At 42.6% G+C, this 25,415-nt stretch overlaps 1 protein-coding gene across 1 annotated transcript; it reads left to right on the forward strand.

Annotated features, from left to right (window-relative positions):
- Nucleotides 1-953: 953 nt before the first annotated feature.
- On the forward strand, nt 954-24,382 carry LOC131946059 (uncharacterized). Its single transcript, XM_059306694.1, has 3 exons — nt 954-1,029; nt 12,291-13,010; nt 23,475-24,382. The coding sequence occupies exons 1-3, from the start codon at nt 954-956 to the stop codon at nt 24,380-24,382; spliced, it is 1,704 nt and encodes a 567-aa protein (XP_059162677.1).
- Nucleotides 24,383-25,415: the final 1,033 nt, after the last annotated feature.

A 25,415-nucleotide genomic window follows, 5' to 3' on the forward strand; every position in this document is an offset into this window, starting at 1 on the left:
GTATTGAAACAAATCTTTAGACTTAAAACACTACACCAAAACACCAACCTACCATATCACCAGCGCCCCCCACCCATAAAGCGCCTCTCCCACACTCCCACAACCTCCCAACCTCACCCACACAACCCCACACTACCTCGAGAAACCTAAGACTACACTCACACATCTCACACTTTATTTTTTCCTCTCTCTATCACCTCAGCGGGGGATGTGTCGTGGGACGAAGGACGGAACAAGATTGATAAGTGAGTGGGGGGGGGGGGGGTTCAGCAGTGAGCAAACCTAATTACAGATGACATATTCATAGTACACCCATCCACGGGTCACGTGGACCAATCAATGGCGCACGTGTTTGTCTCCTTACGTTTGTGTGAGCTGAGTTCAAATCTCGGAGGCCGGCCCTGACGTAGCGGAACAAAAGCGGGATGCTGGGACACATTCGGCTCCGGCCTTGTTCCGGCTTCTTGTGTCCAGTCGGGCGTGACGAACCGGACGGGAGACGTCAGGGCCGGCACTAGAGCCCAGGTAGGGGCTGACGGGGCCGGCTCGGTGAGACACAAGGGCGGCAACTGTCTTAGCTTCAGGTGACATCATCCATGACGGTTTTATTAACTCCCCTATAGGGGCCGTTGATTGGCTTACGCCCCACCCAGGGGCCAGGAGATATAAGCGCCATGGCGAGCCCGACCCTGCGTCTATTGTTTCCTCTGGGGCGCCCCACAACGCCGCTCCTGAAGATGGTATCGCTTGTTATTACTCAAATATTATTGCTTATTTGACGACAGCAGCTTTTCAATGCGGGATTAAACCAAACGGTTTTAGACCGAGGGTGTCAAGTTGAGGGAACAAAGACATCGACCCGCTAGGATCCGAACCTGTAGCTACCACAAGGATGGTTTGCTTGGTTATTGTTGTAGAAGTTGGTGATGATGTGGACCAGGTGAGTGATGATGATGAATGATGACGATGATGATAATGATGTAGATAATGATGAAGAAGATGATGATGATGGTGATGATGGTGATGATGGTAAGGATGGTGACGATGATGATATTGTACAAAAGAACTTGGGAGTAGCTTCTCACACCACTCACAATCAACTCTCCCACATCTAGACGCCACACACACCACACACATACACCCACACACAAACACACGCACACACCACTTACTACCAACAACCTTCGTCACTCTAGACCTGTCAATTTACTCAACAATTAAATGGGTTGATCAGAAATGTAAAGTAAGGACATTTTTAAGTCAAATCTCCATTGAAAAAACCAACGAACGTGCATCGACGCCTTGATCAGCCACAGCTATAAATAATCAGCAACAGCTATAAATAATTCAGCCAGTCACGTGAGTTCAAGGTACCCAAGTTATTGGTCAGATTTTACTTGCTTCTAATTATTTATTCATGTCTTCAAACGATACGGTATTTTTTTGTAAACCATAGTTAAATTATTTACACTGCGCTTTAAAGGTAACACCCGATAATTTCATTTTTTTTAATATTACCCGAAAGCTTACGCCACACATGTGTACATTAAAATATTGTACAGGACCAAATCACACTGTGTACATTAAAATATTGTACAGGACCAAATATCACACTGTGTACATTAAAATATTGTACGGGACCAAATATGACACTGTGTACATTAAAATATTGTACAGGACCATAGTCCACATTGTGTACATTAAAATATTGTAAAGGACCAAATATCACACTGTGTACATTAAAATATTGTACAGGACCAAATATCACACTGTGTACATTAAAATATTGTACAGGACCATAGTCCACATTGTGTACATTAAAATATTGTACAGGACCATAGTCCACATTGTGTACATTAAAATATTGTACAGGACCAAATATCACACTGTGTACATTAAAATATTGTACAGGACCAAATATCACACTGTGTACATTAAAATATTGTACAGGACCAAATATCACACTGTGTACATTAAAATATTGTACAGGACCAAATATCACACTGTGTACATTAAAATATTGTACAGGACCATAGTCCACATTGTGTACATTAAAATATTGTACAGGACCAAATATCACATTGTGTACATTAAAATATTGTACAGGTCCATAGTCCACATTGTGTACATTAAAATATTGTACAGGACCAAATATCACACTGTGTACATTAAAATATTGTACAGGACCATAGTCCACATTGTGTACATTAAAATATTGTACAGGACCAAATATCACACTGTGTACATTAAAATATTGTACAGGACCAAATATCACACTGTGTACATTAAAATATTGTACGGGACCATAGTCCACATTGTGTACATTAAAATATTGTACAGGAACATAGTCCACATTGTGTACATTAAAATATTGTACAGGACCAAATATCACACTGTGTACATTAAAATATTGTACAGGACCATAGTCCACATTGTGTACATTAAAATATTGTACAGGACCATAGTCCACATTGTGTACATTAAAATATTGTACAGGACCAAATATCACACTGTGTACATTAAAATATTGTACAGGACCAAATATCACATTGTGTACATTAAAATATTGTACAGGATCATAGTCCACATTGTGTACATTAAAATATTGTACAGGACCAAATATCACACTGTGTACATTAAAATATTGTACAGGACCATAGTCCACATTGTGTACATTAAAATATTGTACAGGACCAAATATCACATTGTGTACATTAAAATATTGTACAGGACCATAGTCCACATTGTGTACATTAAAATATTGTACAGGACCAAATATCACACTGTGTACATTAAAATATTGTACAGGACCATAGTCCACATTGTGTACATTAAAATATTGTACAGGACCAAATATCACACTGTGTACATTAAAATATTGTACAGGACCATAGTCCACATTGTGTACATTAAAATATTGTAAGGACCAAATATCACATTGTGTACATTAAAATATTGTACAGGACCATAGTCCACATTGTGTACATTAAAATATTGTACGGGACCATAGTCCACATTGTGTACATTAAAATATTGTACAGGACCATAGTCCACATTGTGTACATTAAAATATTGTACAGGACCAAATATCACACTGTGTACATTAAAATATTGTACAGGACCATAGTCCACATTGTGTACATTAAAATATTGTACAGGACCAAATATCACACTGTGTACATTAAAATATTGTACAGGACCAAATATCACACTGTGTACATTAAAATATTGTACAGGACCAAATATCACACTGTGTACATTAAAATATTGTACAGGACCAAATATCACACTGTGTACATTAAAATATTGTACAGGACCAAATATCACACTGTGTACATTAAAATATTGTACAGGACCAAATATCACACTGTGTACATTAAAATATTGTACAGGACCAAATATCACACTGTGTACATTAAAATATTGTACAGGACCAAATATCACACTGTGTACATTAAAATATTGTACAGGACCAAATATCACACTGTGTACATTAAAATATTGTACAGGACCAAATATCACACTGTGTACATTAAAATATTGTACAGGACCAAATATCACATTGTGTACATTAAAATATTGTACAGGACCAAATATCACACTGTGTACATTAAAATATTGTACAGGACCTTATATCACACTGTGTACATTAAAATATTGTACAGGACCAAATATCACAATGTGTACATTAAAATAGTGTACGCGTCCAAATATCTCACTGTGTACATAAAACTACCCAGCTAAAAACGACTTGATTGCTAGCCGACCCTCATCACAGACAGCAGCCATGATGGCGCTCTGAGACAAACCGAAGAACTCATCTAGCGGACTGATACAAGGGCCAGTCCTGCACATACAGCTTGAGGAAAGTAGTGCTCTAAGACAAACCGAAGAACTCATCTAGCGGAGTGATACAAGGGCCAGCCCCGCACATACAGCTTGAGGAAAGTAGTGCTCTAAGACAAACCGAAGAACTCATCCAGCGGAGTGATACAAGGGCCAGTCCTGCACATACAGCTTGAGGAAAGTAGTGCTCTAAGACAAACCGAAGAACTCATCCAGCGGACTGATACAAGGACAAGTCCTGCACATACAGCTTGAGGAAAGTAGTGCTCTAAGACAAACCGAAGAACTCATCCAGCGGACTGATACAAGGACAAGTCCTGCACATACAGCTTGAGGAAAGTAGTGCTCTAAGACAAACCGAAGAACTCATTCAGCGGACTGATACAAGGACAAGTCCTGCACATACAGCTTGAGGAAAGTAGAGCTCTAAGACAAACCGAAGAACTCATTCAGCGGACTGATACAAGGACAAGTCCTGCACATACAGCTTGAGGAAAGTAGTGCTCTAAGACAAACCGAAGAACTCATCCAGCGGACTGATACAAGGACAAGTCCTGAACATACAGCTTGAGGAAAATAGTGCTCTAAGACAAACCGAAGCACTCACCCAGCGGACTGATACAATGACCAGTCCTGAACATACAGCTTGAGGAAAGTAGTGCTCTAAGACAAACCGAAGCACTCAACCAGCGGAGTGATACAAGGACCACTCCTGCACATACAGCTTGAGGAAAGTAGTGCTCTAAGACAAACCGAAGAACTCATCTAGCGGAGTGATACAAGGACCACTCCTGCACATACAGCTTGAGGAAAATAGTGCTCTAAGACAGAAAGAAGAACAAGTAAACCTGTATACTTTTTTCTTTGGATGGGCGGGGGGGGGGGGGGGGGGTTGATTCTAGAAAAAAGTTAGCCTCTCCATCCAAGATTAAGATATCTTCTACATATTTGTAGGGGGTGGCGGGAGGGGATGGAATTAGACAGCAGGCAAGGTGGTCTAATCTGTGTGACTTTAAACATCAAGTCATGTGTCACATCATGTGATGTGTCACGTCATGTGTGACATCATGTGATGTGTCACATCATGTGATGTGTGACAAACGTGATGTGTTGTGTAACATCCGTCTCAGAAACCCAATAAAGCAAGCAGACGATATACAAGTGTACGTTTTTTGTTTGTCCGTCTGACATCTGTCTGGGATCGCACAAAAAACCTCCAAAATATGCAAATCACGTGATACCCCATGCTCTATAGTCGAGCACTTGAAAAAACATTTTCTTGTTTTGGTTTTTTGTTTTGTTTTCGTTTCATGTTTTGTTTTATTTTTTTGTTTTTATGTCGATGAGAAAAATGTGTGAGCCAACAGACAATCACCCAAGACGTCCCAAAAAGTTGAGCTCCCGGAGTTAAGACCCAACCTGTTTTTGTCCTGAGCTCACCTTGCTCGGCCTAATCTTGCACGATTGTAACTCTACTATACGGGCGGGCTCAAGCCGAGCGCCCCGTTTGAAAACTCGCCCCGATTTAAAACCCGGTGCACACAATAGACCCACGGCCACAGTTTCTATGGCGGATGTGTCGGCTTTAGATTTCACTCAATTATTCGCGGCCCAGTCTGTCTAACACGTGGCAGTTAAGACGGGAGGGGTCGGGGCGGGAGGGGGTCGGGACTTAGACTAGCCATCCATGCGAGGAGTGAGCAGGGCGGGAGGCGAAATGGCCGAGTGAGATAGGGGACTCGCTACCTTCCAATTGTTTTAATATAGGTCTTGCCGGCGTTGGGGTGGGGGTTGGGGTGGGGGTGGGCTAACACCCCTGGATGAGGAAAGGACCCGCAGCGTTTTAAGGTCACGTGACGGTTTCCCATGATGGCGGAAGATGACCATAATAAAAGCGATTCCCCCCCCCCCCCCCCGCAACATTCATTAAATTATTTCAACCTTCATCAGACGGTCAAGTCTTTGTCTAACTAAGTGGACAGAATATTTCTGTAGTCATCCTTGTGTCTATCTGACTGTAGTCTTTCGTCATTGTATGGCCAAATCTTTCTCTTTACATGGCCAAATCTTTTACATGGCCAAATCTTTTACATGGCCAAATCTTTCTCATTGCATGGCCAAATCTTTCTCATTACATGGCCAAATCTTTCTCATTACATGGCCAAATCTTTCTCTTTATACAGTTAGATCTTTCTCATTACATGGCCAAATCTTTGTCATTACATGGTCAAATCTTCCTCTTTATACAGTTAGATCTTTCTCAGTACATGGCCAAATCTTTCTCATTACATGGCCAAATCTTTCTCTTTATACAGTTAGATCTTTCTCATTACATGGCCAAATCTTTGTCATTACATGGTCAAATCTTTCTCTTTATACAGTTAGATCTTTCTCATTACATGGCCAAATCTTTGTCATTACATGGTCAAATCTTTCTCATTGGATGGCCAAATCTTTCTCATTACATGGCCAAATCTTTCTCATTACATGGCCAAATCTTTCTCATTACGTGGCCAAATCTTTCTCATTACATGGCCAAATCTTTCTCATTACATGGCCAAATCTTTCTCATTACGTGGCCAAATCTTTCTCATTACATGGCCAAATCTTTCTCATTACATGGCCAAATCTTTCTCATTACATGGCCAAATCTTTCTCATTACATGGCCAAATCTTTCTCATTACATGGCCAAATCTTTCTCTTTATACAGTTAGATCTTTCTCATTACATGGCCAAATCTTTCTCATTACATGGCCAAATCTTTCTCATTACATGGCCAAATCTTTCTCATTACATGGCCAAATCTTTATCATTACGTGGCCAAATCTTTCTCATTACATGGCCAAATCTTTCTCATTGGATGGCCAAATCTTTCTCATTACATGGCCAAATCTTTCTCATTACATAGCCAAATCTTTCTCTTTATACAGTTAGATCTTTCTCATTACATGGCCAAATCTTTCTCATTACATGGCCAAATCTTTCTCATTGGATGGCCAAATCTTTCTCATTACGTGGCCAAATCTTTGTCATTACGTGGCCAAATCTTTCTCATTACATGGCCAAATCTTTGTCATTACATGGCCAAATCTTTCTCATTACATGGCCAAATCTTTCTCATTACATGGCCAAATCTTTCTCATTACATGGCCAAATCTTTCTCATTACATGGCCAAATCTTTCTCATTACGTGGCCAAATCTTTTACATGGCCAAATCTTTCTCATTACATGGCCAAATCTTTCTCATTACATGGCCAAATCTTTCTCATTACATGGCCAAATCTTTCTCATTACATGGCCAAATCTTTCTCATTACATGGCCAAATCTTTCTCATTACATGGCCAAATCTTTCTCATTACATGGCCAAATCTTTTACATGGCCAAATCTTTCTCATTACATGGCCAAATCTTTCTCGTTACATAGCCAAATCTTTCTCTTTACATGGCCAAATCTTTCTCATTACATGGCCAAATCTTTCTCATTACATGGCCAAATCTTTTACATGGCCAAATCTTTCTTATTACATGGCCAAATCTTTCTCATTACATGGCCAAATCTTTCTCATTACATAGCCAAATCTTTCTCTTTACATGGCCAAATCTTTCTCATTACATGGCCAAATCTTTCTCATTACATGGCCAAATCTTTGTCATTACATGGCCAAATCTTTCTCATTACATGGCCAAATCTTTCTCATTACATGGCCAAATCTTTCTCATTACGTGGCCAAATCTTTCTCATTACATGGCCAAATCTTTCTCATTACATGGCCAAATCTTTCTCATTACATGGCCAAATCTTTCTCATTACATGGCCAAATCTTTCTCATTACATGGCCAAATCTTTCTCTTTATACAGTTAGATCTTTCTCATTACATGGCCAAATCTTTCTCATTACATGGCCAAATCTTTCTCATTACATGGCCAAATCTTTCTCATTACATGGCCAAATCTTTATCATTACGTGGCCAAATCTTTCTCATTACATGGCCAAATCTTTCTCATTGGATGGCCAAATCTTTCTCATTACATGGCCAAATCTTTCTCATTACATGGCCAAATCTTTCTCTTTATACAGTTAGATCTTTCTCATTACATGGCCAAATCTTTCTCATTACATGGCCAAATCTTTCTCATTGGATGGCCAAATCTTTCTCATTACGTGGCCAAATCTTTGTCATTACGTGGCCAAATCTTTCTCATTACATGGCCAAATCTTTGTCATTACATGGCCAAATCTTTCTCATTACATGGCCAAATCTTTCTCATTACATGGCCAAATCTTTCTCATTACATGGCCAAATCTTTCTCATTACATGGCCAAATCTTTCTCATTACATGGCCAAATCTTTTACATGGCCAAATCTTTCTCATTACATGGCCAAATCTTTCTCATTACATGGCCAAATCTTTCTCATTACATGGCCAAATCTTTCTCATTACATGGCCAAATCTTTCTCATTACATGGCCAAATCTTTCTCATTACATGGCCAAATCTTTTACATGGCCAAATCTTTCTCATTACATGGCCAAATCTTTCTCATTACATAGCCAAATCTTTCTCTTTACATGGCCAAATCTTTCTCATTACATGGCCAAATCTTTCTCATTACATGGCCAAATCTTTTACATGGCCAAATCTTTCTCATTACATGGCCAAATCTTTCTCATTACATGGCCAAATCTTTCTCATTACATAGCCAAATCTTTCTCTTTACATGGCCAAATCTTTCTCATTACATGGCCAAATCTTTCTCATTACATGGCCAAATCTTTTACATGGCCAAATCTTTCTCATTACATGGCCAAATCTTTCTCTTTACATGGCCAAATCTTTCTCATTACATGGCCAAATCTTTCTCATTACATAGCCAAATCTTTCTCTTTACATGGCCAAATCTTTCTCATTACATGGCTAAATCTTTCTCATTACATGGCCAAATCTTTTACATGGCCAAATCTTTCTCATTACATGGCCAAATCTTTCTCATTACATGGCCAAATCTTTCTCATTACATAGCCAAATCTTTCTCACTACATGGCCAAATCTTTCTCACTACATGGCCAAATCTTTCTCATTACATGGCCAAATCTTTCTCATTACATGGCCAAATCTTTCTCATTACATGGCCAAATCTTTTACATGGCCAAATCTTTCTCATTACATGGCCAAATCTTTTACATGGCCAAATCTTTCTCATTACATGGCCAAATCTTTCTCATTACATGGCCAAATCTTTGTCATTACATGGCCAAATCTTTCTCATTACATGGCCAAATCTTTCTCATTACATAGCCAAATCTTTCTCACTACATGGCCAAATCTTTCTCACTACATGGCCAAATCTTTCTCACTACATGGCCAAATCTTTCTCACTACATGGCCAAATCTTTCTCATTACATGGCCAAATCTTTCTCATTATATGGCCAAATCTTTCTCATTACATGGCCAAATCTTTCTCATTACATAGCCAAATCTTTTACATGGCCAAATCTTTCTCATTACATGGCCAAATCTTTCTCTTTACATGGCCAAATCTTTCTCTTTACATGGCCAAATCTTTGTCATTACATGGCCAAATCTTTTACATGGCCAAATCTTTCTCATTACATGGCCAAATCTTTCTCATTACATGGCCAAATCTTTGTCATTACATGGCCAAATCTTTCTCATTACATGGCCAAATCTTTCTCATTACATAGCCAAATCTTTCTCACTACATGGCCAAATCTTTCTCACTACATGGCCAAATCTTTCTCACTACATGGCCAAATCTTTCTCATTACATGGCCAAATCTTTCTCATTACATGGCCAAATCTTTGTCATTACGTGGCCAAATCTTTCTCATTACATTGCCAAATCTTTCTCATTACATGGCCAAATCTTTCTCATTACATGGCCAAATCTTTCTCATTACATGGCCAAGTCTTTCTCATTATGTGGCAATGGATGTTACCCTAACCTTTTTTCATTACTTGGCGGATATGCGGATGTAATCATGGCTTTCTCATTACATCATGGCTTTTTCATTACACGATCAAGTATTTTAGAGGATGTAATGGTGGTGTCTCTAATTACACTGTCAAGTTCCGGAGAATGATGATCTCTCATTACATGCTGAGGTATAGGAGGACATCAGGCCAGGAACTAATGTCAGCGTTCTTAGATCACGGAGGGGGGGGGGGGGGAGATAATTCGATTGCTGAAATATCGTTTTTTATAGGAATCGATCGGAGAGGGGTTGGTCACGAACGTCTCGCGAGAACTCAGCGAGATCGGCTCACGAGAGGAGAGTAAATGATACCGTTTTAAGACACGGCAGCGCGGCAACTTGAAATTAAACTCACGAACGTCTCTATCTGTCTCATGCGGTGGGGGAGGGGGTGCGCCGGCTGGGTGGGAGGGGCCAGCCAGCCCTGTCATTGAGTCTCCCATTACCCAGAGCTCCCCCTTGCGGTGATTACCCGACTTGACCCCGACAAAAGCCTGCACTTGGGCGAGTTAATAGAGTAATTGGCGAAATGAAGGCAGACGGCAGCCATACGTCGGTCCGGGCTGTCCTCGCCCCACCCCAGACCGCAGATAAATATTTGAGTTGCCCACAGTCACGTGACGTCACATCAAATAGGGCCGCAATTGTTTCTTTCAGTTGCGTGAAGTTACCCGCACAATTGTGCCATACGGGTGCGTCGATGTGCGTGGATGTGCGTTTGACTGCCTTACTGTCAACTATTAATTTGGTTAGCTCATTAAATATGTTAATCTCTTAATCGATAGCGAAAGAAGGCAGTGTCGCGTCAAACTTTATTATACATACGATATAAATAAATAAATATGTATATATTTCTTTCCGGAAAGAAAAAACTACTGGCTACAACTAATATATACCTGATTGGTAGTATTTTACAAAGAAAAGCTTGATAAATATTCAAAGAGAAAATTTACCATCTAATTAAGTAACATTAAGTACATTGTACTCGAGTTTTGACCTACGTGAAAAGTTTAAAATAACTCGAAGTGTTCGAAATTTTGCTCGCAAGTTTCCGACTTGATTCATATGCGTATTTTCAGAAATCGGAAATTGGTTAAAGTATTACTTCCGGTTACCGGAATTCACGTAAACTGTCAGAAAAGAGAGAATTAGATCTTCTACATATATATGAGATTTCCTCTATCTAACTGAAACAGTACTTAAGTTGAAGGCGTTTGAAAAACCGAAGGTACAATAAGTAAACCTCAAGTTATCGTGTTCACAGACAGAAACACAGACAGACACACAGACATACAGACAAAATTACAAAACTAAGTTTTTCCAACTCAGGGAAATGTAAAACGACGAGATTTGTGAAAAGGTCCATTTCGATTGTGTGTACGGTTACAATACTTCTTCCACACTCCGTGTACGAGAATGTAAAAAGGACATACAAGATAGAGCGGGAGTGATCTCTTCTAAACTTTCTCGAACATCATATTTTTACAATTAATTTCATTCCTCTGTCTATCGTTCTTAGTACTTTGTCACAGATCGAAACTGCCGAGCTAAATTTCCTGCACTCCTAACTGACCGATTCGTTTCAAACTTGGCATGTGAGTCAAACCCACGACAATGCATTCTGACATCAAATTTGACGCTATTGGATGCCTAATTATTTTTTTATGAATTAATTGAAATTTTCTAAATAAAGTATGGAGTCCTACTGTTATTCCGCACTATTATACGCACATTTTTATGTTCATTTGGTGCTCAAAAGTGCCCCTTGTATAATAAAATGTAAAGTGCTTTAAAAAAAAACAGAAATAGCGTAAAGTAATACTTCCGTTCACCAGAATTAACTCAAAATTTGAGAGTACCAAGAGAATGATATCTTAAATCGTTTCAAATTTCGTCTACCTTACTGAAATGGCACTCAAGATATCAGTAAATTAGAAGCCAGAAATAGATTCCGGTTATCGGAACACCCTCAAAATTTAAAAGTAATTAGAATTTACGATCTTATATTTGAAATTCCATTTACATAACTGAATATGTGCTCAAGTTATAGTGTTCACAAGGAAAATGATGAAGTACTGGATTCCAAAAACCGTTCAAAATTTGATAGAAATATGCGCATACAGTATAATACTTGTACGTAAAATTTCCTCCACCTAACTTAAACAATACTCAAGCTATTGACTTTTGAAAAACCGGAGGTAGAAAAAAAGTACCACTTCCAGATACCGGAAATCGCTAAAAAGTTGATACAGAGGGGGTTTGGAGGATGGGAATGGTAAGATGGGCGTGGTAGGTGGGGTGAGGTGATGTGTGAGACGGTGTGGGGATGTGGGAGGGTGTGGGGTGTGGTAAGATGGGCGTGGTAGGTGGGGTGAGGTGATGTGTGGGAGTGAGTTGCCAGAAGTGAAGGTAAGGCTCCGTCAAGTCCTGCCATCTCCGTCAAGTCCTGCCGTCTCCGTCAAGTCCTGCCATCTACGTCAAGTCCTGCCGTCAAGTCCTGCCATCTCCGTCAAGTCCTGCCATCTACGTCAAGTCCTGCCATCTCCGTCAAGTCCTGCCATCTCCGTCAAGTCCTGCCGTCAAGTCCTGCCGTCAAGTCCTGCCGTCAAGTCCTGCCGTCAAGTCCTGCCGTCAAGTCCTGCCGTCAAGTCCTACCATCTCCGTCAAGTCCTGTCGTCAAGGCATGCCGTCAAGTCCTGCCGTCAAGTCCTGCCGTCAAGTCCTACCATCTCCGTCAAGTCCTGCCGTCAAGTCCTACCATCTCCGTCAAGTCCTGCCATCTACGTCAAGTCCTGCCATCTCCGTCAAGTCCTGCCATCTCCGTCAAGTCCTGCCGTCAAGTCCTGCCGTCAAGTCCTGCCGTCAAGTCCTGCCGTTAAGTCCTGCCGTCATGTCCTGCCGTCAAGTCCTGCCATCTCCGTCAAGTCCTGCCGTCAAGTCCTGCCGTCAAGTCCTGCCGTCAAGTCCTGCCGTCAAGTCCTGCCGTCAAGTCCTACCATCTCCGTCAAGTCCTGTCGTCAAGGCATGCCGTCAAGTCCTGCCGTCAAGTCCTGCCGTCAAGTCCTACCATCTCCGTCAAGTCCTGCCGTCAAGTCCTACCATCTCCGTCAAGTCCTGCCGTCAAGTCCTGCCGTCAAGTCCTGTCGTCAAGTCCTTCCATTGTGGTGAGTACATTAGCTGATGAGCCCATGTTTGCCGGCACCGCCCACACGGAGGGTCCACCACCCCGACCAAGACGCCACCGCGACAATTACATCCCCGCCATTTTGAAACATTAATTACAATTTTTAAGCCACTCACATAATTATGTCATCAAAACAGCGACAAATTAATTTTCCAATTGAGGCGCCGTCAGTGTGTATGAGCGATTGGTTACTCCCGTACGGCGAGTCCCGCACAAAGACGTAGCCCCTGGCGCCATATGCTCCGGCACCGCTGACGTCACGGCGCGAGAGAAACTGTACATGGTTGGGAGTGACCTTCAACCCCGATTGGATCCAATTCTTTGATTGTGGTCATGTTTTTATTAGCCGGTGATCAGTCGGCAGATGGCGGTATTGTCCCCCCACAAATTATCTACACCGCATGCGACAAAGATGCGCTACATTTGAAGTTTATCCGCTTCAATTAATTAAACCATTTATTCCTGGTAATATGCGCCATTTAAAAAACCCATGCGCTACTTGAGAAGTGCGCAGTGCACTTAGTTGACCCAGTAGAGACCTACACACTGCACTCTGATAAGGGAAGATAATCTTGTATCATTTTAAACAATCAACACACTACACGATGTACACACTACACGATGTACACACTACACGATGTACACACTACACGATGTACACACTACACGATGTACACACTACACGATGTACACAATGCACGATGTACACACTACACGATGTACACACTACACGATGTACACACTACACACTACACGATGTACACACTACATGATGTACACACTACACACTACACGATGTACACACTACACGATGTACACACTACAGGATGTACACACTACACGATGAACACACTACAGGATGTACACACTACACACTACACAATGTACACACTACACGATGTACACACTACAGGATGTACACACTACACGATGCACACACTACATGATGTACACATTACACGATGTACACACTACTCGATGTACACACTACACACTACACGATGTACACACTACACACTACACGATGTACACACTACACACTACACGATGTACACACTACACACTACACGATGCACACACTACATGATGTACACACTACACGATATACACACTACACACTACACGATGTACACACTAAAGTATGTACACACTACACGATGTACACACTACAGGATGTACGCACTACACACTACACGATGTACAAACTACACGATGTACACACTAAAGTATGTACACACTACACGATGTACACACTACAGGATGTACACACTACACACTACACGATGTACACACTACACGATGTACACACTACAGGATGTATACACTACACGATGCACACACTACATGATGTACACACTACACTATGTACACACTACACGATGTACACACTACACACTACACGATGTACACACTACACGATGTACACACTACACACTACACGATGTACACACTACACACTACACGATGTACACACTACACACTACACGATGTAAACACTACATGATGTACACACTACACGATGTACACACTACACACTACACGATGTACACACTACACACTACACGATGTAAACACTACATGATGTACACACTACACACTACACGATGTACACACTACACGATGTACACACTACACACTACACGATGTACATTCTACACACTACACGATGTACACACTACATGATGTACACACTACACGATTTACACACTACACGATGTACAACCTATACGATTTGCACACTACACACTGAAAATAAATGCTCTACACTTCGTAAATATAAACATTATATTCGCTTTAGATATAAATATTATATACGCTGTAAATATAAGCATCATATTTGTTGTAAACAAAGCATAATAACCCTGTAAATATAAACATCATATTCGATGTCAATATAAACGTCAGATTCGCTAAAAATACAAACATCATATACGCTGTCAATATAAGAATAATAACCCTGTAAATATAAACATCACATACACTGTAAATATAAGCATCATATATGCTGTCAATATAAGAATAATAACCCTGTAAATATACAAGATACTTCACCCAATGAATGTTAAATGAATGCGTCCCGTGAATACACAAAGTACTAATCCTAATCGTAATCAATTACATTTACTTGATTGATAGAGTCCACATCATTGGTAATACAGATCTTTAATCCAAGAAACTATGTCAATTTTGATTTACAGATCGGAGATTAAATATAATATTTTTAAAAAAATCATGTTGAGCTTTAAAAGTAAAATGTTAGTGGCTGGTGTATATTGGAAAAATATTTTATAGCAACCAAATCTTATACAACTAAAAATATGTTTTTTTAATTGTTTTAAATGCTCTTAACAACATAGCTAGGTCTTTGTAAATCGCTTATGCTTGTTTTATTTGCTAAAGTTGAAAGCGTCAGTCGATGCTTCAATGCAAGCAGATGGCCCTACTTTATAAATTCTGGCCGGATCGTTCTTCCGTCACGACTCAGAGGCGTAGCGAAGGGGGGGGGGGGGGTGGCAGGGGGGGTACATGTGTCCCCGGAAAGTTTGAGGGGGGTGCAAATTGAAAATTGAAGGTTTGTTCCCGAGGGGGGCGCCAAATTGAAAATTTGTCTGTCACGACATAAAGATTTTAATACCACCCCTCCCCCCTTCATCTACCTAATGTCTCTAAATTTAACTTGTAGAATAAGTGTACACGAGTGGTTCGATTATCTAACCTCATGAGCGCCCGACTCAAAGATTTGTAAACAACAATCGATGTGATCACCGGCTCACCTGACTGATCAAATGATGGCTACTGGCTAGTTGTCTCCCATCTTGTAGCGGATATTAAGTCCCCTTTCAAACCTGATGGTCTATGGGGCAAGTGAAGTAGTTTACTTGTTGAAGAGATGGTGTGGTCAGCACTAAGCCCAGCCGCCTTTACTTTATCTAATGTGAGTCAGGTACCTATCACAGCTAAGTGGACTCAGGGACGTTTGCAGACTTGAATCCGGAATCGAACTCGAGACTTTCGGGTTAGCAGTCGTGTGTTTCTACCATTCGACTACCCTTTGGGGTCATCCATAAATGACGTCACGCTTTTTTTGACGATTTTTACCTCCCCCCCCCCCTCCCCTCCGTCACACGTCGTCACAAAAAGCCAGACCCCCCCCCTAAAATGACGTCACACCTCAACCTACAACCCCCCCCCCCCTTAAAATTGCAGTTGAATTTTTTTTAAACATCGATATTTTTCCAAAATCTTGTCTAAACTATTACAATTTATTAAAACAGTTATCTAAAACGCGAAATAACGTCTAAAATTCGTTTTCTAACATTGCTTTTTTATAATGCAAAAATTTGACGTCGCAACATCTGACCCCCCCCTCCCCCTCATCACACATCGTCACAAAATTACGGACCCCCCCTCCCCCCTACGAGTGTGACGTCATTTATGGATGACCCCTTTGACAACGCCGTCCCAATTAAAGATATTGAAATTAATTTTTAATGACAAATGACAAATCTCACTATATGGGTTTTTTAAAAAATATTCTTGCATTGTCGTCGGAAATGCTATCGTATGCATACTTAGAATGACATTTATATTTCGGTCTGTATTCTAAATATTTAGTCACTACCAGCCTGTGTCTCAAGACACGAGATTTAGTCACACAAGTCTGCTATATTTAGTCCCTCCAATGTCTACAACAGATTACCCGATGTTCCAGCCAATCATGTGACTAACGTTGTAATTCACCTTTGACCTTCAAGATCGGATTATTTATTTTCTACTCTCCGACATAACGGCCCCCCCCTCCCGTCCACTTTTTCCCCGTCTCCTGTTCGGTGCTAGACAAACACGTCCTGCTGACGTCACGAGGAGTTTCTTTGTTTTAAGTGAGCGGAAGTGAGAGAAATTGACCGCTTACACGGAGGTAAGGCGACACCCGAGTGACCGGGGGTGGGGCGGGGGTGGGGCGGGTGGCGGACCCTGCTATAGGTCGGGAAAACGCGATGACGATCGGTGCCATCAAAGACGCCCGGTCACGTGATCCGGCCTACCTGGCCAGGTATGCTCTCAGCGTTAGTGCTTGCACAAGATGCCAGGATTGGAGCCCATTCCCTTAAGCAAATTGTATTAATTCATGACGGAAGAAGCAAATACTGGGGATCTCGTCTAGATCCGCCGGGCCCGGATCGCCTCCCTTGTGTTCGGGAACTTTATATTCCATTTCCGGTCTGCTTCTATGTCCTCGACTCAATCGGAACCGGAAGTGAACCGACAGCAGGTAAGCTGAGGCACAGGTAGATCTTGAAGACAGGAAGTCGGATCAAAGGTGGGCTGACGTCACAACAAATCAAAGGTGGGCTGACCGTTAGGACAAATCAAAGGTGGGCTGACGTCACAACAAATCAAAAGTGGGCTGACGTCACAACAAATCAAAGGTGGGCTGACGTCACAACAAATCAAAAAAGGGCTGGCCGTTAGGACAAATCAAAGGTGGGCTGACCGTTAGGACAAATCAAAGGTGGGCTGACCGTTAGGACGAATTTTGTACTTACCAGCCAACACGTAGACAGACATACTTTTGGAGAGCAGAGGCGTAGCTAGGGGAGGGCGGGTAGGGCGGGCGCCCCGGCCGACGATCTTTGGGGGCGCCAAATTAGGTAGAAAAAATTTTTAAAGTTTATTTTGAGCTACATTGCGGTTGAAAATAGAAAGCTACTTGGCTCTACGGACTATTTTCTACATTACTTGTGTGATATGGAAAAAAACTATTAACATGACTAAAGGGGACGGGGGGGGGGGTGGCTCGTTTTTCGCTAACGTTGATAAATATATAGGTCTAAATATGTGGGGAGGGGGGGCAAAAATTGATAGTTCGCCCCTGCGCAGAAATGGGTATCTACGCCTCTGACTATTGGAGGTGAGCAGTTGTTTGTGTGCACTCCAGATCGGCCCGTGTGATCAATGCTGGATTAAACCTTAAGGGTGGCTCTAGTGGACCACATCGGCGGGTCCCCCCCCCCCACCCCGGGCCTACAGGCACAAGACAGAAGACAACTAGCTGCTTCAATTAATTACCGACAGGAAACGCTGGGGCCATGAGCCGGTGGGCCATGAGCCGGTGGGCAATGAGCCGGTGGGCCATGAGCCGGTGGGGCCATGAGCCGGTGGGCCATGAGCCGGTGGGCCATGAGCCGGTGGGCCATGAGCCGGTGGGGCCATGAGCCGGTGGGCCATGAGCCGGTGGGCCATGAGCCGGTGGGGCCATGAGCCGGTGGGCCATGAGCCGGTGGGGCCATGAGCCGGTGGGCCATGAGCCGGTGGGCCATGTCGTCCACAGAACTAATCTCCGCCGACTCCAGAAATGAATCTTTTGGTTGGGAAAAATCCTCAGACAATAGCAGCGTCGAAATGATCTGGGTGGGACAATAGGGCATCTCGTTTAAAGGCAAGCCTGATTAAAGCTATAGCTGTCTTAAAGACAGATTTGTTGCATAACATCAACATTTCATAACATTTCATCAAGCTCAGCAGTACCTAGCGTAGATTGGGTCATCAAAACATTACACATCAGAAGAAACCTAAAATTTACACCCAAAGAAAATGTTTAGCTAGGCTGGTGAAGCGTGTTTACATGTTTGTATATTTTTTGTATTTTTTTTTTGTTTGTCTTTTTGGTTACAGGAGAGAATCTGCACTATGGGTAGAGCTGTAAAATACTTATTTAGGTAGAGAATAATGTTCTTTTTGACCAAACTGTTAATCAGAAATTTATTTAAAGACGTTGATTAATTTATTGATATATTCATTGGTTGATACACCATCTTGAGCTGGTCAGTCATTTCTGAGTTTCGAGGATCGGTGCGCCTACAAGAGATGGTTGGCTCCTACAAGAGATGGTTGGCTCCTACAAGAGATGGTTGGCTCCTACTAGAGATGGAGATGGTTGGCTCCTACTAGAGACGGTTGGCTCCTAATAGAGATGGTTGGCTCACGATTTGAGCCAAACGAACTGCACCAACACAAAATCTTGTCACTTGTCACTGAGCTTGTGAAATGATGCGTGAAACGATTCACTTGTGTCACATTACTGTCACATCGTCACAAAATCTTGTCACTCTCGCACATTATGGCAAGAAACAGAGCAGTACAAATGGTCTAATGACTTTCTCACACCACTACAAATGGTCTAATGACTTTCTCACACCACTACAAATGGTCTAATGACTTTCTCACACCACTACAAATGGTCTAATGACTTTCTCACACCACTACAAATGGTCTAATGACTTTCTCACACCACTACAAATGGTCTAATGACTTTCTCACGGCACTACAAATGGTCTAATGACTTTCTCACACCACTACAAATGGTCTAATGACTTTCTCAAGGCACTACAAATGGTCTAATGACTTTCTCACACCACTACAAATGGTCTAATGACTTTCTCACACCACTACAAATGGTCTAATGACTTTCTCACACCACTACAAATGGTCTAATGACTTTCTCACACCACTACAAATGGTCTAATGACTTTCTCACACCACTACAAATGGTCTAATGACTTTCTCACACCACTACAAATGGTCTAATGACTTTCTCACACCACTACAAATGGTCTAATGACTTTCTCACACCACTACAAATGGTCTAATGACTTTCTCAAGGCACTACAAATGGTCTAATGACTTTCTCACACCACTACAAATGGTCTAATGACTTTCTCACACCACTACAAATGGTCTAATGACTTTCTCACGGCACTACAAATGGTCTAATGACTTTCTCACGGCACTACAAATGGTCTAATGACTTTCTCACACCACTACAAATGGTCTAATGACTTTCTCACACCACTACAAATGGTCTAATGACTTTCTCACGGCACTACAAATGGTCTAATGACTTTCTCACACCACTACAAATGGTCTAATGACTTTCTCACACCACTACAAATGGTCTAATGACTTTCTCGCGGCACTACAAATGGTCTAATGACTTTCTCACACCACTACAAATGGTCTAATGACTTTCTCACACCACTACAAATGGTCTAATGACTTTCTCACACCACTACAAATGGTCTAATGACTTTCTCACACCACTACAAATGGTCTAATGACTTTCTTACGGCACTACAAATGGTCTAACGGCACTACAAATGGTCTAATGACTTTCTCAAGGCACTACAAATGGTCTAATGACTTTCTCAAGGCACTACAAATGGTCTAATGACTTTCTCACGGCACTACAAATGGTCTAATGACTTTCTCACGGCACTACAAATGGTCTAATGACTTTCTCACACCACTACAAATGGTCTAATGACTTTCTCACACCACTACAAATGGTCTAATGACTTTCTCACACCACTACAAATGGTCTAATGACTTTCTCGCGGCACTACAAATGGTCTAATGACTTTCTCGCGGCACTACAAATGGTCTAAATACTTTCTCACACCACTACAAATGGTCTAATGACTTTCTCACGGCACTACAAATGGTCTAATGACTTTCTCACGGCACTACAAATGGTCTAATGACTTTCTCACGGCACTACAAATGGTCTAATGACTTTCTCGCGGCACTACAAATGGTCTAATGACTTTCTCACACCACTACAAATGGTCTAATGACTTTCTCACACCACTACAAATGGTCTAATGACTTGATCACAGACTGTTAATTACAAAAATATGATCCGACTGATGAAGATGATTGATGTTCCAAGGCTCGGCCATCTTGTGATACCCTGGCCATCTTGTGATCCCAGGGCCATCTTGTGATCCCAGGGCCACCTTGTGATACCCTGGCCATCTTGTGATACCCTGGCCACCTTTTGATTCTGTTCCGTGCAATTAACCGCCGCTCCGTTACCAGCAGAAGCTTCTGGAAACTCCGTCAGAAAACACACCTCCCAGGGGACCCCCTCCCGTCTTTATCCTCCGTCTCCTCCGATCCTGAGTAAAACAATGAGATATCTTTAGACCCGGCTCCGTCCAAGAACTTGCCCCACCCCCGGGAGCTGTCCCGACCCCCGGGAAATGAACGAGAAGCGTATTGAAACGAATGCTTTCATAACGATGAAATAATTCTCCAAGAAACCTGAATTCGCCCACTGATCTCAGATCTGGAGCCATTATTAAGACCAGCGTTATCAGATCTTTACAATCTTCTTTCAATTCCATTAGCTCGCCCGTCCACAGGTTCTAGGGACGGAGCAAGGTTCCGCCCAGAGCCCGGCGTGGGGCAGTCGGGGCTCAAATTGTCAGGACAAATTGATCATCAGTGGGCGGCAACTGACAGGGGTTCTCACACGACGGCAGTGCTCGTGGCCCTGTTGACGTCACTCTGTAGCGCCGGAGGTTATGACGACACGCACTCGGCGGTTATGACGTCATGCACTAGGAGGTTATGTCGTCACGCACTCAAAGGTTATGACGTCACGCACTCGGAGGTTATGATATAGTGATAGTCATTAGTGATTTACAGAAACTGCAGCAAACATTCACAAAAGTATCACTACCTACCATTCACAAACTATCATAATCAAATTATGTTTTTATACTCCAACCATACAACTTTACTATAGAAGAATGTAGTTTTTTTTTTTAATTCTATGGGCTACTATAACAATATGCGAGGGCCAGATTTCCGTGCCGTGAGTTCAAGGATTGTTGGGGAATTTGGAGTTGCCTCAAAGTTTTTAAACCAGCCACACTATAATTCAAAACAAAATGGCCGCAGTAATGTATCGAGGTCGTTAGATCAAGGTAAGATTTGGATAAAGATCAAGGTAGATCGGGATTACGGTTTGCGTAGAGCTAGATTAAGGTCAGGTTGATGTTATTCATACTTTGATAAAAAAAAGTCTAGAATATCCCTCTCAAAGTGCCAAAAGTAGTGAGTCCATTATTCTCAAAATTCATGTTTTGTGTTAGGGTTGATCTGCTTTAGTTGTTAGACGGTAATTCCCAACTTATCGGATTAGGATTACAACCAGCTCAGGTTGTGCCGTTAATGAAAGCTGGTCTGGTGTTGTCTCAACACCATCTGGAGCCTTTGATACCAGTCTACACCAGCATCAAGATCTGGCTTACCCACAGTACACCAGGCTCGTCTGTCATTGAGAGACGGCCTGTGTCACTGATGTGTCACTGACAGACGGAGACACCAGTCAGATGCTGACGACACTCGTATTAGTCACGTGATGAGAACTTACTTAGAGCGTTCAGATAACAAGGGATTAGCTCTTAGACATGGATATCCTTTTCTTTGTTCCCCCCCCCCCCCATCCCCAACTTTTCCGACGCCCCTCCATCCCCGTCTCCGACTTTTCCGACGCCCCTCGCTACTGATTTTTCTACCGCAGACGTTGCCTCAGATGCATTAAGATATAAATTCACTTGTTGTATTTGTATATCACCCCCCCCCCCCCAAATGCGTGAGAGCCATTCCAGATCACTTTTAATGTCGGGTGAGTAAATTCTAACTACAAATGTGTGAGACTTATCCCCTTGTATGTGTATGTATGTGTGTGTGTGTATGTGTCATACTCCAACTACAAATGTGTGAGAATTATCCCCCTGTATGTGTGTATGTATGTCTGTGTGTATGTATGTATGTGTGTATGTATGTCTGTGTGAGACGTCCAACCTTATCAATGAACGGTCGATGTGGTAAGCCTATCCCGCCCCGCCCCCTCCATCTTGTGATGGAGACAAATAAAGCAAGAATTCTTTAGAGTAATTTCCTCTGGGGCTTCTTGAATTCTGCCAGTCGTCTGCTGAGCGAATGAGACGGCTTCTCCTTAAGAGAGTGTCAGGGGGAGACGATAATGTCGGCTGATCTGAGATCAAACGTCACGACTCAAACTTGTCCATCTTTATTGTCAAACTCGGCCGGCGGAAATCAAAGGAGCTTATTAAAGAATGATGTTGTTATAGAAATGGGATCTTTGCACACTTTCTTCCTGCTCCCGCGGGACACACCCCCATAATGGCGGCGTTTCCTTGGAGGCCTCGTCTGCTGAGCTCCAGGGATGGAGCTGATTTTTAAAGTTCGGGTTTGATCTGAAACTCTTTCAAGCGACTTATTCAAGAAAGACGGGCATAATTACAATTTTCATTGATACGCATTTTTTCCTCATATTTTTCTGTTAAATTTCTGAACAAGCCGGCATTTTTCAGAACAAGCCGGTATTTTTCTGAGCGAGCCGGCATTTTTCGAGCGGTTACATCTTGAATTGGTATTGATATCGGTGGGAGGCTCAGTGAATAGTTGCATTAGCATCTCTGCTGCAGAAGATATGACGTCATCTGCCGTACACGTGACTGTGTACTGTACACACATCCCGCATTGATCTACATGTGTACATACAGCCATAGACTTGTGTACACTATCACCACAAAAATACCCCCATATATATGAGTGGGATGGTCTACAGAAAACACCACTGGTCTACAGAAGACACCACTGGTGTACAGAAGACACCACTGGTCTACAGAAGACACCATTGGTGTACAGAAGTCACCACTGGTGTACAGAAGACACCACTGGTCTACAGAAGACACCACTGATCTACAGAAGACGCCACTGGTCTACAGAAGACACCACTGGTGTACAGAAGACACCACTGGTCTACAGAAGACACCACTGGTCTACAGAAGACACCATTGGTGTACAGAAGACACCACTGGTGTACAGAAGACACCACTGGTGTACAGAAGACACCACTGGTCTACAGAAGACACCACTGGTCTACAGAAGACACCACTGGTGTACAGAAGACACCACTGGTCTAGACACCACTGGTGTACAGAAGACACCACCTGTCTACAGAAGACACCACTGGTGTACAGAAGACACCACTGGTGTACAGAAGACACCACTGGTGTACAGAAGACACCACCTGTCTACAGAAGACACCACCTGTCTACAGAAGACACCACTAGTCTACAGAAGACACCACTGGTGTACAGAAGACACCACTGGTATACAGAAGACACCACTGGTGTACAGAAGACACCACTGGTCTACAGAAGACACCACTGGTCTACAGAAGACACCACTAGTCTACAGAAGACACCACTAGTGTACAGAAGACACCACCTGTCTACAGAAGACACCACTGGTGTACAGAAGACACCACTGGTGTACAGAAGACACCACTGGTGTACAGAAGACACCACTGGTGTACAGAAGACACCACTGGTGTACAGAAGACACTGCGGATCTACAGAAGATACCACTGGTGTACAGAAGGTACCACTGGTGCACAGAAGGCACCACTGGTGTACAGAAGACACCACTGGTGTACAGAAGACACCACTGGTGTACAGAAGACACCACTAGTCTACAGAAGACACCACTAGTGTACAGAAGACACCACTGGTGTACAGAAGACACCACTGGTGTACAGAAGACACTGCGGGTCTACAGAAGACACCACTGGTGTACAGAAGACACCACTGGTGTACAGAAGACACCAATGTGATTGTCCTTCTAACGAATAGATACCTCGGTTGTTATTTTTTTCAATGATAAGGCAAAAGTCGGTATCCCCTAGTTCAGTAAGACCTACACTCTAATACAAGCACTCCTCCCCCCCCCCCCCTCCACTGTAGATCCTTCTAGAAGGTCATGTACAGATGGACATTTACAGCCTTTTCAAAACTGACAAACAAAAGATCCTCAATGGACATCTCGATGTGGCCAGATGAAAAAGGCCATCTAGGGGGGGGGGGGGGTGATACAGATTTACCAGCGGGGGGAGGGGGGGGGTTGTCCAGCCATTTCTCCACGATTTTACGGAGTGTCGATGGCCAGCGATTGAGTTGGGGGGGGGAGAGAGGCCCACGGTTGGACTGTACATCAATATTTTCTGATCTCGCATTAATTTTCTTAATTGAAACCAGGGAATTAAAAATTGGGTTTAGGGAGGGCCAGGACAGCTTCCGGACGACAGGGGGCGCAAGTCTGCCGGCAGAAAATGGCGGCCTGAGTTATCGGCCCAGCAGGGGAGGCAACAGAGAAGTCGTCGTAAAAAACACGGGCACGCGCGCGGATGTGGGAGGGCGGCTTGGCGCATGAGCCGCGCGGGTGGGGGTGGGGAGACTAGAAGGCGTCGACCTGAGCCCAGTTCATTTATTTCTCCCCGTCTCTTTACGACAGATCCGCCATTGTTCGCGTCTCATACAATCTCCAGGCGCGGTGGCCAATGGCCGGATGGTTTCACGGCTCTCTCCATATGGCCAGAAAAAACTTTCATGACCCAACTACCGTCACTAAAAATGCGACATTTTGTCTTTGGCGAAGACATTTTCTTTCATCGCGTTATTCAAACTTTCAAAATTAGTGTTTTGGTTCGTTAGTGTAATTATTAATT

This window comes from Physella acuta, unplaced genomic scaffold, assembly GCF_028476545.2.
Source record: "Physella acuta isolate Inbredline_101_S28 unplaced genomic scaffold, ASM2847654v3 ptg000051l, whole genome shotgun sequence".
Taxonomy (NCBI): domain Eukaryota; kingdom Metazoa; phylum Mollusca; class Gastropoda; family Physidae; genus Physella; species Physella acuta.